The 18,963-nt window shown below is 53.6% G+C and overlaps 2 protein-coding genes across 35 annotated transcripts in view; one reads left to right on the plus strand and one right to left on the minus strand.

Annotated features, from left to right (window-relative positions):
• Window positions 1-18,963, minus strand: part of LOC126935360 (glutathione S-transferase P) — a 175,241-nt gene that overhangs the window by 55,825 nt on the left and 100,453 nt on the right. Inside the window, exon 1 of one of the 33 annotated variants that reach the window (XM_050756678.1) lies at window positions 13,130-13,133. The exons of 27 other annotated variants lie outside the window; for them this stretch is intronic. The gene's annotated coding sequence lies outside the window, so the exon portion shown is untranslated. Of the gene's footprint in view, window positions 1-531; window positions 536-3,721; window positions 3,726-4,910; window positions 4,916-11,057; window positions 11,062-11,730; window positions 11,735-13,129; window positions 13,134-18,963 lie in introns of those variants that run through there. 5 more of the 33 variants (XM_050756684.1, XM_050756687.1, XM_050756672.1 and 2 more) reach the window with 5 other exon arrangements.
• Window positions 10,962-15,626, plus strand: CABP2 (calcium binding protein 2). Of its 2 annotated transcripts, none has more exons than XM_050756808.1 (7): window positions 10,962-11,292; window positions 11,862-12,036; window positions 12,594-12,624; window positions 13,391-13,525; window positions 14,419-14,528; window positions 14,639-14,786; window positions 15,409-15,626. In XM_050756808.1, the coding sequence occupies exons 1-7, from the start codon at window positions 11,237-11,239 to the stop codon at window positions 15,432-15,434; spliced, it is 681 nt and encodes a 226-aa protein (XP_050612765.1). In that variant the 5' UTR covers window positions 10,962-11,236; the 3' UTR covers window positions 15,435-15,626. The 2 variants fall into 2 exon arrangements, with proteins under 2 accessions (XP_050612765.1, XP_050612766.1); XM_050756809.1 differs by having other exon boundaries at window positions 11,130-11,292; window positions 11,862-12,032.

Raw genomic sequence — 18,963 nt, forward strand, 5'->3', positions numbered from 1 at the left:
GTGTGTCCATAACTTTCTTTGCACTTCTCTCTCCCTTACTTACTGTTCCTTTCTACTTTGTTTAACAAGTAATCTTCAAGACCTTAATTGACTTTTAGATAACTTCTGAATTGGACAAAATTACTCTTTTTCTCAATGAGACTAGTTCCTGGGAGGCTTTTGGCCTCCAGTGCCACGCAGAGAGATGCCAAATTAAACAACCCAAAGAACGAAAATCATTAAGACCGGAAGGGAAATGCTAGGTGTAAGCTCCAGGGTATGGAAGTGCAGGGTGACATGTGTCACTAGTGAGGCACAGACAGCAAACGTGGCCAAAAAAAGGGACAAGAAGGATGGAGAATCAGTAGATGCTGGCACACATCCCTCTGAGCCTCAGTTTATCTGACAGGGCGACATGGCAGCCCTGGACCCATAAAGGCCAAAAGCCCCATGCAACAGGGTGGCACCCAAGCCAGAGGACCCTACAACTCCAGGCTCTCTGGCAGGCATAGCCCACAGGATCCAACAACTCTGAGTGGGGGGGGCCTATAACCCCCAGTCCCCAGGGAATATAAAGGAACACGAGCATCCCTGTGTCCCCTGGGGCTCAGTAGGCTGAGCACAAAAAGAGACAATGAAGGAAAGGGAAGGGACAACAAAGAGCACTCATTCATCCGTGACTCCGAGAACTTAGGAAGCAAGAAACCCTGAACTGTTTGTCACATGTTAGTTTACAGAGAAAACCATCCCACAACTGTAGAAACATATTTTCCCATATCATAAACTTTTCTTAACTGAGAATGACTCAGACATCTGACCAGCTATCCAAAGAAAGCTGTGGACCAACATTTTGGGTAAAGCAGACTTCATGGAAGTGTTTTTTGTTTTGTTTTGTTTTGTTTTGTTTTGTTTTGTTTTGTTTGAGATGGAGTCTTGCTCTGTTGCCCAGGCTGGAGTGCAGTGGTGCGATCTCGGCTCACTGCAAGCTCCGCCTCCCAGGTTCACGCCATTCTCCTGCCTCAGCCTCCTGAGTAGCTGGGACTACAGGTGCCTGCCACCGCACCCAGCTAATTTTTTGCATTTTTAGTAGAGACAGGGTTTCACCATGGTCTCGATCTCCTGACCTTGTGATCCACCCGCCTCGGCCTCCCAAAGTGCTGGGATTACAGGCGTGAGCCACTGCACCTGGCCGGAAGTTTGGTTTTTAAAAAGCCCTTTTCACCTTTTTTTCCTTCAGATTCAAAGGCATTTCTCATGTTTACATTTTAGCCAGAACAAAATCTCCATGTAACCTTGAACAGCAAGTTTTATCTCAACACCAGTAGCCTAATAATAGCAGATTCAAAGCAGGCAGAAAAGAAAAGAGAGAAACAGCTTTGGAAGTGGTAATCAGAGGTGAGTGAACCTGTGGACCAGCCATGCAGGGCTGCCATAAGTCCACAGTAAAGTAAAGGCAACAAGCTGGGAAATGACAAGAACTGTAGCTTTCCCACACCTGGCAAAGGGGACAAGGTAGATTAGTTCACGGCACACACTGGCAAATGTCTTGCAGGGCTCCTTCTATTTTTATTATGCCCCAAGGACCCTAACCCCTTAGGCAAGGACTCCAACCCCATGGACTGGGACTCTAACTTAAATATTAGCCTTGCCTAATATGACACCAAGACAGACCCCACTTTCCAGAGGTGGCCAATTAGTGCTGCACAGACTGAATTTCCTTGGCATAGGGTCTTGTCTGTTCTCACACTGCTAATGAAGACACACCTGAGACTGGGTAATTAATAAAGAGGTTTAATTGACTCACAATTCTGCATGGCTGGGGAGGTGTCAGGAAACCTACAATCTTGGTGGAAGGGGAGGCAAACATATCCTTCTTCACATGGTGGCAGCAAGGAGAAGTGCCAAGCAAAAAGGGGGAAAAGTCCCTTGTAAAATCATCAGATTCGTGAGAACTCACTCACTACCATGAGAACAACATGAAGATAACCACCCCTATGATTCAATTACCTCCCACTGGGAACCTCCCATGACACGTGGGGATTATGGGAACTACAATTCCAGATGAGATTTGGGTGGGGACACAGCCAAACCATATCAGTCTCTTAGTGGTGGTCACCAGAAGATGCTACCAGAAAAAGAGGTTCTGATCCAGATCCCAAGAGAGGGTTCTTGGATCTCACGCAGGAAGGAATTCAAGATGAGTCAAAGAGTGCAGTGAGGAAAGAGTTTATTGAAAGCTACTCCATTATAGGGTAGGGCATCCTCAGAAAGCAACAGTAAGGGTGCACCGTCTTTGTTTTAAGTGTTAGATAGATAGATAGATAGATAGATAGATAGATAGATAGATAGATAGATAGATAGATAGATAATGTCTTGTCTATGCAAAGGCTAAACTAAGCTGTCCCTACATGCAGATGGGCTGACGGAATGACAAAAATTATTTTATTGATTTGAAGAAAACTATCCTTGACACTCTATTAAAGTGTTATTTTATCAAAGCAGATTTATCCCAAAGTGCTGAGATTACAGGCGTGAGCCACTGTGCTCAGCCAATGTCTTGATAGTCTTGATTTCACTTTGGGAGGCCAAGGCATGAGAATTGCTTGAGTCCAGGATGCCATAGATTGGAGACCAGCCTGGGCAATGCAGTGAGACCCCATCTCTATTTAAAAACAAAAACAAAAACGGCCAGCGTGGTGGCTCATGCCTGTAATCCCAGCACTTTGGGAGGCCAAGGCAGGCAGATCACTTGAGGTCAGGAGTTCGACACCAGCCTGGCCATAGTGAAACCCCGTCTCTACTAAGAATACAAAAATTAGCCAGGTGTGGTGCCAGGCAACTGTAATCTCAGCTACTCGGGAGGCTGAAGCAGAAGAATCTCTTGAACCTGGGAGGCAGAGGTTGCAGTGAACCAAGATCACGCCACTGCACTCCAGCCTGGGCCACAGAGAAAGACTCCATCTCCAAATTAATAAATAAAATACCAAGATGGACATGATTTAAAAATGGTGTCACCCTGGCTCTCCGAGGCTCCCTAACATCAGCACATGGGCCGCATGTTATGGTCATGAAGCTATAGCTCCTTCCGGGCTGGAGACTTTAGCATGGTCGTGAGGAAAGTTCACTTCTATAAGTTGCTGGGGTCTATCAGAAGCTGGTTCCAACCAACAAGGTGGCCACTTGCCACACGGGGTTTGGGGAAAAACAGGCTGCAGGACAGGAGGCTATAAAACACGCAATTATGTAAGTTGATAATATTCCTATAATCCCTGGAGACCCTCCTTGTCTGCTTTCAGAACCTGCAAATAAACTCCCCGCCATTCGTTTCTTGCCATAGATTTACCTTCCCACAGTAGTCGCTCTTGGAAGCCTAAAGCTGCTTTTTTCTTTTTTCCTGTCATTTCTCTAAAATGTATTGCTGTTTGTTGAAGACACCATGAGAGTGAAATCTCATCACTGTTTGGAGTTACTCTTCACTGAGGTTTCTCCTGCATGATTGTTGTTTTTTCTTTTGGTCTTCTGTTACAGGGGTCCATTCCAACTAACAACTCATGAATGTTGAGGAAAAGGTTATTTTTTCTCCCCCACATAGTCTGCAAACCATTTCTTGACTGAGTATGAAGGCAAATGCAGCCTTCAAATGCGGCTGGCCAGGGGCTGGGATGGGCGGGGCTTCCTGGACCCGGGAGGGCTGCGTCTCACCAGGCGGAGCCCAGTGCTGCCTCCTTGCAAGCTCACCTGGCCCCCAGTCCGGGTCTCCTCCTGGCTGCCCCTCCCCCGGAAGGCTCAGAGCCATAAGGAGGAAAGAAGGTGTCCTTCCCAGGTGCAGAACCGCCCACCCAAAGCCTGGGAAAAAAAATAAAAACATCTCCCTGACAGGGGCACCCCCTGCACCGAGCGCTCAGGGTTGGGCGCGCTTCCCCTCCTCCTCATTTGAGCTCCCAGCTGCCTGGGCCTGGGGGGAGGAGGAGGTGGCGCCAGGGCTGGGCTCTCATCCTTGACTCACAGCTGGAGGAACATCTGCCCAGCATGTAGCAGCTTACAAAGAGCTTTCATAGAAAATTATCTCATTTCATCTCCACGCAATCTGGGAGGGAGGGAGTCCTGTTCCCATTATACAGATGAGGAGACCAAGGCTCAGAGGAACCTGCTCTGGCCTGGAGCACCCGCTCCTCCTTTGTGAGGAAGCATCACAGACCTGAGAGAACGAGAGGACCCCTTGTTGTCCAGCGGGCTGCCCGTCTCCCGCCACCAGACGGGCTGAACCTCCAGATGGCTTGCCGCCAGGGTGCTGTGGTGTTCCGGGTGGCTGCTTTTACCCACAGCCCTCTGGCTCCATGGGCCTTCCCTGTGGTCTAGCTCCGTGGCTACCCTGGGGCTGCCTCCTCTTCCTCCCAGAAGCACAGTTTTTCCCAGTCCATCCCCCACCTCCACAGCATGTGCACATCAGCACTTTTTTGGTGGGTTTTAACAGATTTTGTTTTGAGACCAGGTCTTGCATTGTCACCCAGGCTGGAGTTCTGTGGCACGATCTTGGATCACTGCAGCCTCCATCTCCTGGGCTCAAGCGATCCTCCCACCTCAGCCTCCCGAGTAGCTGGGGCTACAGGCACATGCAACCATGCCCAGCTAATTTTTGTATTTTTAGTAGAGACGGGGTTTCACCATGTTGCCCACGCTGGTCTTGAACTCCTGAGCCCAAACAATCCGCCCACCCTGGCCTTCCAAAGTGCTGGGATTACAGCTGTAAACCACTGCGTCCAGCCTAAACAGCTTTATTGTTATATAAGATTCACCCTTGCAAAGCCTGCATTCTGTAGTTTTCCATATATTCAGTGTTGTGCAATCATCACCCTATCTAATTCCAGAACACGTTCATCATGCCGAAAAGACACCCCATGCCCATTAGCAGTCACTCCTCTTTCCTCCTCCCCCCGGCCCCTGGCAACCACTAATCTACTTTCTGTCACTATGGATTTGCCTATGCTGGACATTTCACATAAATGGAATCACACAGTATTTGTCCTCTTGTGTCTGTTTGTCACTTAGCATGATGTTTTCAAGGTTCATCTATGCTGTAGAATGTGTCAGCACTTCATTTCTTTTTATGGCCAAGTAATATTCCATTGTAGTGATAGACCACCCTTGTTTACTCATTCATAGTTTGTTTTTTGGGGTTTTGGTTTTTTTGCTTTTTTGTTTGTTTGTTTGTTTGTTTTTTGAGATGGAGTCTCTGTCTCCTAGGCTGGAGTGTGATGGTGCAATGTCGGCTCACTGCAACCTCTGCCTCCTGGGTTCAAGCAGTTCTCCTGCTTCAGCCTCCCAAGTAGCTGGGACTACAGGTGCGCACCACCACGTCCAGCTAATTTTTGTATTTTTAGTAGAGATGGGGTTTCACGATATTGGTCAGGCTGTTCTGGAACCCCTGACCTCAGGCTATCCACCTGCCTCGGTCTCCCAAAGTGTTGGGATCACAGGCGTGAGCCACCGTGCCTGGCCTTTGCTCATTCATGGTTGATGGACATTTAGGTTATTTCACTTTTTGGTCTACTATGAATAATGCTTTTAGGAACATTTCTGTAGAAGTTTTTGTGCGATCTTACAGGAATTTTTTTTGTTTTGCTCTGTTTTGTTTTGTTTTAGAGATAGGGTCTTGCTCTGTCACTCAGGCTGGAGTACAGCTCCTGAGTGGCTGGGACTATAGGCAATCATCATGTGCCTGGCTAATTTTTATATTTATTGTAAAGATGGGGTCTTGCTTTATTGCCCAAGCTGGCATTGAACTCCTGGCCTCAAGTGATCCTCCTGCCTTGGCCTCCCAAAGTGCTGGGATCACAGGCATGAGCCAAATTTATGTTTGCCTGGCCCCAAACTTATGTTTTTGGTTCCCTTGACTATATATATACCTAGGAGTGGAATTGCTGGGTCATGTGATAACTCATTTTGAGGAACTGCCAAATTCCTTTCCAAAGTGGCTGCACCATTTTACAATCCCATCAGCAGAGACTGAGGGTTCCAACTTCTCCACATCCTTACCCACTGTGGTCAGTGTCTGTCTTTTTTACTTTACCTGATGGTTACAAAGTAGATTCTCAATATGGTTCTATTTGGAGTGCTTACCAGGTACCACGTTCTAGGTTCGACTTGTGGGAAAAACAGGGGAGAAGGAGCCATCATCTTTGCCATTAGAGGAATCACAGTAAAGTATGGAGGGAGATAGATAGACACAAGTCTTCATTCATGCATTGATTAGTATATGCCAGGCAATGAATGGGTTAGACACCATGCGAGACATCAAAATAGGCAGAATATAGTCTGTACGCTAATGAACTCTTTTAATGAAGAATATGGAACCTTTGTGGGGAGCCTTGGCTCATGCCTGTAATCTCAATACTTTGGGAGGCCAAGGCGGGAGGATTGCTCTAGGCCAGGAATTCAAGACTAGCCTGGGAAGCATAACAAGATGTCATCTATGCAATAAATAAAAAAAGATGGCTGGGCATGGTGCCACATGCCTATAGTGCCAGCTACTCAGAAGACTGAGAGAAAGATTGCTTAAGCCCAGGAGGTCAAGGCTATAGTAAGCCACGAGCCATGATTGTGCCACTGCACTCCAGCCTGGGTGACAGAGTGAGATCCTGTCTCAAAACACACATACACACACACACACACACACACACAGACGACCTTCACCAGCAGTCTATCCTCTCAGCCATCTATTCACTTCCATCTATCTATCCATCTAAACCCTCATCTACCCAATCATCTATCCACCCATCAATCAAACATTCAATAGCCAGTCCATCAAGACATTCATCTATCCATTTATCCACCTATTCATCCAACTACCCATTTACCCATACAATCACTGGCCACCTGTCCATCCATCTTCCATTCATCCCTCCATCTATCCAACCATCTACCTAACCAACTATCTATGCAATCATCCACCCATCCATTTACCAACCATTGCACCACCAGCCCATCAGATCACCTACCCATCCTTCCAGCCAGCCAGCCACTCACCTGTCCATCCATCCAACTTCTCATCTACTAACCCAACTATCTGTCCTCCTGTCCATCCATTCATCTTTCCTTCCATCTGTCCATTTAAACACCAGTTCATCAAATTATCCACCCATCCATCCAACCACCCATTTTACCCAACCAACCATCCTTCTACCCATCCTTCCCTCTGTCTACCCATTAGTCAAATCCCTGATCCACCCATCCTGGACACTGGAGCCAAGACCCCAGCTTGGCTAAGTCAGGCTGGGCAAGTAGAGGGCACCAAGCTGAGTGCTCCAGGATGCTGCTGATTGAACACAAGCCAGGGGGATCTCCAAGCCAGGCTTTCTCCTCCACTTAGACACAAGGCCTTTGCTCCCTGATAGAAAACTCTTTTACCCCCTATACTCTGAGCGGTTACAGACCCCACTGTTTTGGATTATACTTTGGGACATACATTTCTCACCAGTTTCTACTTTCAAAGATGGTTCTTTAGACATGGAATCATTCATCACGTGTGGTGCCCACCACATTCTGCACCTATGTGCCAGGAACCTGCCAGGTCCTGTCATCTAATTTCCACAGTGGTACTGGGAGACAGATGTTAGGTCAACCTCCACTTTTCATATGAGAAAACTGAGGCTCAAAGAGGTGACATACCTTTCCCAGAGTGACACAGTGTGTGCATGGGGGAACCCAGGCCTGCCGGCCCTTTCTACGGTCTTGCAGAGGAGAATTCCTGTCTCCGAGGAATGTTTCCAGAGATGTTACCACCTGGGAGACCAGGCCGCTCCTGCTCTCTGTGTGCAGAGGTGGGACTGAAGGACATTGAAGGTTGAGGCAATGGGAATGATCACAACCAGCCTTTCCACTCACCTCTCAACCCCGGCCTGCCCTCAGATGTGGAGGCTTTCCTCTGTCTGTGAGGCCACCCCCTCCCTTTGCTCAGCCATTCCCATCATCCTCTGCTCGCGGTTAGCATGTCAGTTCCTCAACTCCCATCAAGCAAGGCCTCCCTCTTTTTTTTTTCCTTTCTCTCTTTCTTTCTTCCTCTTTCTTTCTCTCTTTCTCTTTCTTTCTCCCTCCTTCCTTCCTTCCTTCCTTCCTTCCTTCCTTCCTTCCTTCCTTCCTTCCTTCCTTCCTTCCTTCCTTCCGAGACAGAGTCTCAGTCTGTCACCCAGGCTGGAGTGCAGTGGCACGATCTCTGCTCAGTGCAACCTCTGCCTCCCAGGTTCAAGTGATTCTCATGCCTCAGCCTCCCGAGTAGCTGGTATTACAGGCATGTGCCACCGCGCCAGCTAATTTTTGTATTTTTAGTAGAGACGGGGTTTTGCCACGTTGACCAGGCTGACCTCAAATGATCCGCCTGCCTTGGCCTTCCAAGGTGCTGGGATTACAGGTGTGAGCCACTACACCTGGCCAAGGCCTCCCTCCTGACAACTTTGGCCCTTCCTGCGCTTCCCTGGCCATTGTCATTCTGGTTTGCTGAATGTGCATCTCCCAGCAGGTGAAACGTTCCAGGAAGTAGGGACTGGTTCCAGCACCCAGGAAGGTACAGAGCAGGTGCTGGACAAATGTTTGCTGCAGATTCAGCCTCTCTAAAATTTTCTCTGACTTCCTGCCACCCATATCCTCTCCAGAGGCCCCTAACCCCTTCCTCCCTCCCAAGGGCCTCCATCCAACACACCTGCCAGGTTCCAGCTCCTGGGGCACTCCACGTTCAAGGCTGATCCCTGCCAGGGACCCTGGCTCTCACCCAGGGCCAGGCACAGGTTAAACATTAATAGGCAATGCCTGCAGCGTTGCCTTATCCCCTCACCTCCTCCATGAAGCCTCCCTGATGCCTGGGCCAATGACCCCAAGCACTTGGAGAATGTCTGGTGGCTCTTTTCCTGGTTAGACATGCCTGAGAGTGGGCTTCTCTACACAGATGGGGTCTGTCACATAGCCCCAGCAGCTGGCCCAGCCAGCATCAGCTGTTTGCTGAGGGAATACATGAATGGATGGCCGTGTGTGGCCGAGAGAGGCCAGAGCCACCAGCTCAGGTGGCAGCACCTAGTGGGATCTGGTTCCCTTGGACAAAGGCCAGTGTGGGGGGCAGGTGAATAAATCATGAGGGACCTGGAATGGAACTGGGGCAGGATGATGACCTCATTCTGGGAGTTGAAGAGTGGGCAGTTGGGTGGGGAGTGGGCTGGGGGCATGGCAAGGAAGCCTAAGAGGCCAGCAGGGGCTGCCCGGCTCACCTCCACCCGTTTTCCTTGAGAAGCAAGAGGTTGAAGGTCAGCAGGACCAGGTGGAGGTCCTGGCAGGACGCAGGGAGGTGGGCAATGCAGAGGGACCCTGGGGAGGAGGGAGGGAGGCAGGGTGCAGTACAGAGGGACCCTGGGAAGGAGGGAGGAGGGTTGGCAGTGCAGGGAGACCCTGGGGAGAAAAGAGGGGCTAGCACAGAGGGACACTGGGGAGGAGGGAGGGAGGCAGGGAGGTGGGCAGCACAGAGGGACCCTGGGGCTCTGGGCTGGGGAGGTGGGGAAGGCCTTTCCAGAATTCGGGAGCTCTCCTGGGAGCGGGATGGTGGGGAGAATAGGAAGAACAAGGAAGGACAGACAGAAAGACGGACCAATGCAAGAAAGGGCTTGCAGCAACAGAGGGAAGGAGCCATTAGAGAGATGGGCTGAGTGGGTCAGAGACGGCAGAGACACCACTGGACCCAGACTGAGAGAGATGGTGGCGGGTCAGAGGGGATGGAGACTGGGCTGCAGGCAAAACAGGCACAGAGGCACAGGGGGCAGAGAGGGGCAGGGGTGAGATGGAAAGTGAGCAAGGAGGGTGTGTGGGGCAGCAGGGGACCCGTGAGCCAGAGATGGAGGCAGAAGGCTGCGGGGAGGAAGCCATAGGCAAGCGGGAGGGCCGGCCACCGGGGCCACAAGGGTGATCAGGTGGAGCCCCGGGCACAGTCTGTGACCAGCATGAGGGGTTCACCAGGCTGACAGGGCGGCACGAGGGGCCACGGGGAGCTAGGGAGGATATGAGACTCTGGGAGACTCTGGGGACATGGGGTTCTCCCAGTTTATGGAGGAAGGGACAGAAAGAAGAGCAGCAGGGACCTGGGCCACACCTGCAGCTGCCCACAAGGCCACTCTCCCACAGGACTGGGGAGGCCGGAGGGGAGCAGCGTCCCTCAGCCAGGAGGAAGTACCAAGCCCTCATCTCCATGGCCCAGCCCCAGGACCCAGCAGAGGGCAGCCTCCCAACGGGAGACCCCAACCCCTCTGAGGGCACTCCAGGAACCAGCCGGGCCCCTGGCAGCCCACCAGCCACCCAGCGACGAGCGCTCCTCCGGGAGCTCGAGGCCCAGGTGCAGGCAGCCTACGGGCAGGTAATGCGGGCAGGGGTGTGAGGGGACCAGGAGCGAACAGCAGGGACCCCACACCCCAACCGGGGACCCCAGAGGACAGACCCGGGACTCAGTCCAGGGAGGGGACCTGGAGGCCGAGGCCAGTGGGGGAGTCTCTCAGGTCGTCAGGGCTGGGGTGGCTTCCCTTCCCAATCTCCGCCCTCGCCGAGCCCTGCCACTGCCCACACACCGAGGCGGTTCCCTTCTGCTCCTCATCCAAGGGCGGGGCACCAGTCCAGGCAGGGGGTGCCAAGGGCAAGCAAGTGGGCCCCCCCCAAGGTGAGGAGCCCAGGGCCCAGCTGGGGTCCTGGCAGAGAGAGGCGGGAGCTTCCTGGGCTGGGCCAAGTGGCTTCCTCTTTCTGAGAGGCAGTGTGGGAGGGCCTGCGTGTCCATACTCACCGGCATCTGTGCCATTCGGAGGGCACGGCCCACCCTGGCACACTGTGCGCCTGCCTTCCTCCTCCTGGGACCCAGCCCTGCTTCTGAAGACATTAAACCTCCCCTGATTGGGAGAGATTAGAGGCAGGGCTTGGGGGAGGGTGCTGGAGAAGGGGTGTCTGGAAGACCCTCAGGACGCAGTCTGGGGCGTCTGTGCTCTCCAGGGGGCCTTGGGCCCAAGTGGCCCCCCTCAGCAGCGGAGACGTTCAAAGATAATCCCGGATTAGGACCCAAGCCCCGGGCCCAGGTCCCCCGCCTGCCCACCCGCCCCCGATCTTCCCCACAAAACCCCGGGAAAATCCCCGGCAGTACTCCCAGGCTCTCACCGGGAGCAGCTGGGGGCTGGCAGGAGTCCGCGGGCAGCAGCATCCGCTGAGGCCCAGCCTGGGCCACCCCCGGGGTTCCAGGCCTGGCATGGTTCAGGGCCCATGGGGAACTGTGCCAAGAGGCCCCGGCGCCGGGGCCCTAAGGTAGGAGGGTCAGGGGAGAGCCCAGGCCAGGAGGCCGGAATGGACCTTGAGGGTCAGATGGGATGGGCAGAGCCCTGTGAGGGCCGGGCGGGGTTGGGGGCTGCCCACTGCCCCAGGTGGAGGTTTTTTTTCCTGGAAGTCACAGCCTCTGGCCACCCTGATCTTGGCTCCCACAGACCGCTGGGTCTTCCCTGCCAGGCTCACCAGATCCCCCAGCTGCCCATCCAGCTGCCCCACCCTGGCTGCAGGTCCCCACTCTCTGCTAGCCAGCCTCCATCTAGGAGACAGAGCTGGGCACAAGGTCCCTTTCTGCCGCTGGCTCTCTCAGTGGCCTTGGCCAAGTCTCTTGCCTTTTCTGGTCCTCAGTTTGCCCAATAGAACAGTTAGAGGACGGACCCTTTCCGCCTAAAGTGCTCACGGGTGAGGGTCCTCTCTCTACCCCCCAGCCCCTTCCCTACTGTCCCGTGCTGGGCTCCAAAGGCAGGAGCAGCTGGTGAGAGGAGTGGGGAGGGCCATCAGGCCCAGAGCTTGGTGGCCACTGCCCCAGCTCATGGCCGGCTCTGCTGCAGGACCCCTGGCAGTGGCTCGGCTCCCCACCAAGGGGCTCCTGCCCCAGCCCCAGCTCCAGCCCCAAGGAGCAGGGGGCCCCCAGGCCAGGCATCCAGGGCTACTCAGTGCTCAACAGCCTGGTGGGGCCTGCCTGCATCTTCCTGCGGCCCAGCATTGCTGCCACCCAACTCGTATGTACGGCCACCCACCTGCCAGCCTGCCTGCCCTTACCCCTGTCCCGCCAGCCTGCCTGCCCTTGCCCCTCACCTGCCAGCCCACCTGCCCTTGCCCCTTGCTTTGCCTCTCCTGGAGCTGGGGGGAAGAGGATTGAGTGGGGACATCAGAGCAAAGGCACACAGATCTGGGGTGGGGGTGCAGAGAGAGGAGAGCGCAATGACCCCAGAAACGGAAGAAATCAACAGTGACATTGAGGCTGGCGGGACCAAGTCTGAGGTTCTGCCCAAACCCCAGATCCACCACCAGCAAAGGGAGCACCCTGCCCCAGAAGAGGGTGACGGAGTAGGTGGGGACGGCCCGAGGAGTGACCTAGGCCAGAAGCAGGGAAGGGGGCACCTGGTCGCCCAGGCCAGTGAGCAGAACTAGGTGGGAACCAGGGCTGAGCAGTCAGACAGACACAGGCCCTTCGTGTGCGTGTTGCAGTGTGGGGCTGGGTGGGGAGCCCTGAGAAGCAAGAAGGAAGGGCACAGCCATCAGGAGGAGCGGGGAATTCCTAACCCCTCTGTGCCCTTCAGGACCGGGAGCTGCGGCCCGAGGAGATTGAAGGTAAAGGGTTGGAGAAGGAACTGGTTCCCTGGAGGGGAGGTGGGCGTGGGGGGGCATAGGGTGGGGACATAGGGTTGGGGGGGCATCGGGTGGGGGCCTCAGTGTTTCCAGGAGGAGGTAGGGGCAAGAAGGCTACAGGGCACTGGTTCAGGGAAATGGGGACAAGCCTGAGCAGGGAGGGGATGACAGACCCCCACCCAGCTGTCATTTCTTGGTCTCACTCACCAGGCAGGTGACAGGGCCCCTTTTATATTTGCTCATTCAGCTGACACTTCCTGGGTGCCCACTGTGTGCCTGGCCCTGGCTAAGCACTGGGAAACATGGCCGGCTAGGCAGATTTGGCCTGTGCCCTCTGGAGATCAACGTCAGTTAGTCGGCTACAAGTATAAATTGTGAACGTGCTTTCCAGGAAAGGAAAAAACGGGCTGGGGAGGCCACATGTAAAGGGATGTCTTCCTTTAGTAGGTGACAAAAGACCACATCTCCAAGTGGTCGTGATTTGTTTCCCCCACTTTCTTTCTTTCTTTTTGAAAAATTTCACTGCTGTATCCCCAGTGCCTAGAGCAGAGCTTGGCACATAGTAGATACTCTTCAAATACTTGCTGAAAGAACAAATAACAGGAACAGCATGTTCAAAGGCCCTGAGGCAGCAAAGAGAATCTGACGTTCAGAAGGAGGGATGGTTAGACCAAGGGGGAAGGGTAGGTGGGTCCAGGCCAGGATCAGGGGGATATGGGGGAAGGACTGACCCCACCCTGCCTGGCAGAGCTGCAGGTCGCCTTCCAGGAGTTTGACAGAGACCGGGACGGCTACATCGGCTGCCGGGAGCTGGGTGCCTGCATGCGGACCCTGGGCTACATGCCCACCGAGATGGAGCTCATCGAGATCTCACAACAAATCAGTATGTGCCTCGAGCCTGTCCCCATCCCCAGTCCTCCAGATGCCCTGGCTGGGCCCAGGAAGCCAAACCCAGATACAGAGGTGACTGCACAGGCTGTCCCCAGAGCCCATGACCTTGGTCATTCTCAAGGCAAGCTCTCTGCCCCTGGAGAATCTCACCCGCCTCTAGGAGGTGGGCACAGCATGGACTGTGATTCCTATTCTGCAAATGAGGCAACTGAATGGTTAAGGGACTTGTCTAAGGTCACACAGCAAGTTCCTTGGAGCCAGGACTTGAACCCAACCGAACTCTTCAGGAAAATTAAGGAAAGTTCCAAGAAGTTTTTTGGGGGGTTTTGTTGTTGTTGTTGTTGTTGTTGTTGTTTTAGGTTTCTTGTTTTTGTTTTTGTTTTTGTTTTTGAGATGGGGTCTTGCTCTGTCACTTAGGAGTGACAATGGCGCTATCTCAGCTCACTGCAACCTCCACCTCCTGGGTTCAAGCAATTCTCCTGCCTCAGCCTCCCGAGTAGGTGGGATTACAGGCACCCGCCACCACGCCCGGCTAATTTTTGTATTTTTAGTAGAGACGGGGTTTCACCATGTTGGTCAGGCTGGTCTGGAACTCCTGACCTCAGGTGATTCGCCCGCCTCAGCCTCCCAAAGTGCTGGCATTACAGGCGTGAGCCACCGCGCCCCGCCCAAGAAGTTTTGAGTGTGGTTTTCCTTTCACCTTTGGCCAAATCTGTGCCTTGTTTGGAGGGCGATTCCCATTGGGAAATATAGATGACCCAGGCTTCAGATGCAGAGGGAGGAAAGGATCCATTCACGAAGGAAAGGCAGAGGGCAGAGGAGGGAGAGCCAGGGGCGGGGCAGGGGTCTCTGGTGCCCTGGGTCTGTAATGGACGGGACCTCCAGGTGGCGGGAAGGTGGACTTTGAAGATTTCGTGGAGCTGATGGGCCCCAAGCTGCTGGCAGAGACTGCAGACATGATCGGCGTCCGGGAGCTGCGGGACGCCTTCCGGGAGGTGCGGCCACTGGGGCTGAGGGCGGGCGGGGCTGCGTGTCTGCCGTGAGTGAGGGGCTGCGCGTGTGAATGACTGTCAGTGACCAGACGCCACGACCAACGCCGCCACAGTTCGACACCAACGGGGACGGCCGCATCAGCGTGGGCGAGCTCCGGGCGGCCCTCAAGGCCCTGCTGGGGGAGCGCCTCAGCCAGCGGGAGGTGGAGGAGATCCTCCAGGACGTGGACCTCAATGGGGACGGCCTGGTCGACTTCGAAGGTACCCCCTGCCGCACGTAGCAACACAGCCCTGGAAGGCTCCTAGCAGATAAGAAACCGCACAGCAAGCATCACCACTGTGCACTAGACCCTGTGCCACGCACCCCAATGTCCTCTCCTAGTTAATCATCATGCAGAACCCGAGAGGAAGGAATTGTTATCCCCATAGGCAGGAGAAGAAAGTCCATTCTCAGGAAAGCCTAGGCACTAAGCAAAAGCAGGTAGATGGAGCCAAGATTTGAATCTGGGCAGCCTGATCCAGAACCCAGCTCTTCCTCTATGCTGCATTTCCATAAAGGGGAAAAATGATTAAATAATAATAGAAGCCAAGGAAAATTACTATGTGGAAATGCATTCCCATAAGTAGGCCCCAGAGTTGCTCCTGAGCTTCCTACCTGTCAAAGCAAAAAGGAAAACAAGTTCCATTACAAGGGTTTGTTTTTTCCCCCATAAGACAAAGCCCCGTCTTCCTGGCCCTGAGACCTATTCCCTATCAGATCCAGAGGATGCCCTTGAAGACCCTCCCCTCAACCACACTCCCACCTGCCCCAAGGCCTGCAGATGGTCCTCACTCCTAGTGCAGTCCAGAGAACAGACCCAAAACCCTGGCTTCGTCCTGGCAGAGTTTGTGCGAATGATGTCTCGGTGAGCCTGTACAGAAGCTGGAGGCAGCAGACAGGACTCAAGGACCACAGCCTCTGCCCACCAGCATGTTCTTTGAAGCCCATCGCCTCCAGCAGGGACACCGCTCTCCTCCCCATCCCGCCTGTGTGCAGCGCCCTTGCCTGCCCTCACCCCCACCACCACTTCTCCAATAAAGCTGCCTGGCCTCGTCTCTGTCTCTCTGACAGTAAAATATCTCCCAGCCTGGGGAGATGGCTTTTGCCTCTCACTTGCTCATCCTGGAGGCTCCAGTATTTGGCCCCCGAAATCAAGGACCGGGACTGTCCTCTTGGATCATAAATCCCTTCCATTGTGAGCTTCAGGAAGATGGGGACCCTCTCTTCTTCCTCTCTGGATCCTGGACCCGGCCCAGAGCAAGCGTCAGGAAACATCCCTAGCCAGTAAACAGAGCCTTCTTGTCCCGAGCTCAGGCGTGTGTTGGCCTCCACATTTTCTGCCGTGTATCCTGAGAACAGCTCCTGCTAGCTCCATGATGACATTTGAGCGTGGAGAAAGTACCGCAGAAAGACTTTTCCCAAGCTTGATGTCACTTTTCCTGCAGTAGCCTTGGAGGCACACTGCTCAGAGCTCCCCTCAAGAACGTGCAGTTCAACTTAGAGGATAGAGTGGGTGAGTTAGCAGAAGGGCTCAGCCACTGGCCCCTTCAGGAGACACCTCAGCTTTTGGGCTGACACCTCACTCCTCCAGGGAGCCCCCAGCCACTAACTGAGCACAGCGTGGGGAACCAGGACCTGGACATTTCTCCCTAATTCAAGGCTCCTCTAATGGGCAGTCTTTGCTCCGAGCTCCCCTTTGGGGCAGCCAAGGCAGACAGATCAGTGTGGAATCAGAGGCTTGCCTGCCCAGTCCTGCTTCCTCCCCCTTTACCTTCCTCCCTAACTCCATCTCAGTATCTTCCCCCTGGAGGACCCCGGACACCGATAGCATACCCCAGTCTTCAGGGCCCCATTTTCCAGATTGAAGAAATTGACGGGCTGAGTGCCCTCGTCTGTTCCTGCTGCCATAATAACATACCTTAGACTGGTATTTTATAAACAGCGTGAATTTATTGCTCACAGTTATGGAGGCTGGGAAGCCCAGGGTCAAGGTGCGGGCAGTTGGGTGTCTGCAGAGGGCCAGGCCTCTGCTTCCAAGATGGTGCCTTGAGCTGCTTCCTCCAGAGGATGCCTCACGTAGCAGAAAGGCAGGAAGGGCATGAGGGCCTGGCTACTCCCCCCACCCCACCGCCACCCCCAGCCCTTTTATAAGGCACTAATCCCATCCATAAGGGCAGAGCCCTTGTGGTCCAATCATCTTCTGAAGGCCCCACCCCTTACTGTTGTTCCATTGGGGATTGAGTTTCAACATGCATTTTGGAGGGACACAAACATCAAGGCCATAGCACGAGGGCCGTGTGAAGTGGCTCATGAATGCAACTCCAGCACTTTGAGGCCAGGAATTTGAAACCAGCCTGGGCAACAGAGCGAGACCCCATCTCTACAAAAATAAAGCAAAAATTAGCCAGGTGTGGTGGTGCATGCCTGTAGTCCCAGCTACTTGGGAGGCTGAGGTGGGAGGATCACGCGAACCCAGGAGGTCGAGGCTGCAGTGAACTATATGATTGCACCACTGCACTCCAGCCTGGGCAACAGAACAAAACCATGTCTCTAAAAAACACTTTTTTAACTAAAAATAACATAAACAATAGCACCAAGTCTAAGTGATCTGCTAGAGACCACGTGGCCTCACTGCCCTCTATCCCCACACACTGCCAGGTTATTCTTCCTAAAATGCCACTTGCGTTTTGTCACACCCCTGTTCAGGACCTGGCCATGACTTTCCATTACCCCCAGGTTAATCCAGGGCCTCTGCCTGCACAGAGGCTCCAGGAGGACACAGGACTGGCATCAAGCCGCACACAGTCAGGATGAAGGGCGGTGGGACTTGCACCCAGGCCCGGGGACTCTGAAACCACAGTGCCAACTATGGAGGGCGCCTCAGGGTCAGGACAGGCCCAGGCCAGATCTCGGCCTCTTCTAGCTATGGCACAGGCCTCATCTGCAGCTCCTGCCTGGTGGGAGCAAACAAGCCCGGTCCTTCCTCGTCACGAAGGGGTGAGAGCTCCCAGCGCCTGTGCCTGGTCCTCACATGGCACCTGCCAACAAGATGGCCCTGGGGCAAAGCAGGCAGGCGGCCTGGAGATGCACCCTGTGCATTCTGGAGACTGGATGCCGAGGTGCTAGAGCTGGCTGCAGGGGCCTCAGCACCACTCTCCTGGCAGATCTCAATTAATCCTTAATCCTCAATTAGGTAATCACCTCTGCCAATCTGGCAGAACTGGGGATAAGGATAAGTTGCCCCAGGCTCAGTGGCTTCTCTGGGAGCCAGGGTCCACACTCCCACCCTTCCTTCCACCACCCTCATGGCTGGTACAGATGGTATTGCTGCCTGAGAAGATGTCTGTCCCTGCTGCAGGGGCTGAGGGGTAGTGATGGCCATGAGGAAGAGGGAAATCAGAACCCCACTCAGGGTCAGCCTCCCACCACCTCCCCAGGCCTCAGCCTGGCAGGCTCTGTGGCTGGAGAACTGGGAGTGGCTGTGTAGTGTCTGAATCAGGGCAATGTGTCTGCTGGCAAAAGAAGTGCTCCCAGCTCCCCCATATCTCACACACACCTCCCAACAGACAGCAGCTGGAGCAGGGGATCCCTTAAGCCTGTGAGATTGAGGCTGCAGTGGGCTGGGGAAGGAACAGTGGGAAGGGTTGAAACTACGGCGAGTCCAGAACCCCTGCCCCTGCTACAGGGGGCACCTGCTGCCCAACTCCTCTGACTCTTGCCAGTCAGAGCAGCCGCAAGCTATAAGATCTTCTGATTTAGGCCAGGTACAGCGGCTCATGCCTGTAATCTCAGCACTTTGGGAGGCTGAGGCGGGTGAACCACCTGAGGTCAGGAGTTTGAGATCAGCTGGCCAGCATGGTGAAACCCTGACTCTACCAAAAATACAAAAATTAGCCAGGCGTAATGACAGGCGCCTGTAATCCCAGCTACTCAGGAGACTGAGGCAGGAGAATTGCTTGAACTTGAGAGACAGAGGTTTCAGTGAGCCAAGATTGTGTCACTGAATTCCAGCCTGGGCAACAGAGTGAGATTCATCTCAAAATAAATAAATAAATAAACAAACAAACAACAAACAAACAAAAGAGCTGTAGGCTTACAGAATGACTGTGAAGATAGCACAGACGGTTTCCCAATACCACATACCCGGAGTCCCCTATATATTAGTCAGGGTTCTCCAGAGAAACAGAACAATAGGAGATCTCGGTAGATGATTGATGATAGATAGATAGATAGATAGATAGATAGATAGATAGATAGATAGATCGATCGATCGATCCATAGGAAGTCTTTCAATTGGCTTTGTGTCCCCATCATTGTGTATGTTTGTTTTTAGCACTTTTTACGTTTTGGCACTACAAGCTGCTACAGGATTATTTGGTATATTTCCTGCCCCGTCCC

This window comes from Macaca thibetana, chromosome 14 (genome assembly GCF_024542745.1).
Source record: "Macaca thibetana thibetana isolate TM-01 chromosome 14, ASM2454274v1, whole genome shotgun sequence".
NCBI lineage: Eukaryota > Metazoa > Chordata > Mammalia > Primates > Cercopithecidae > Macaca > Macaca thibetana.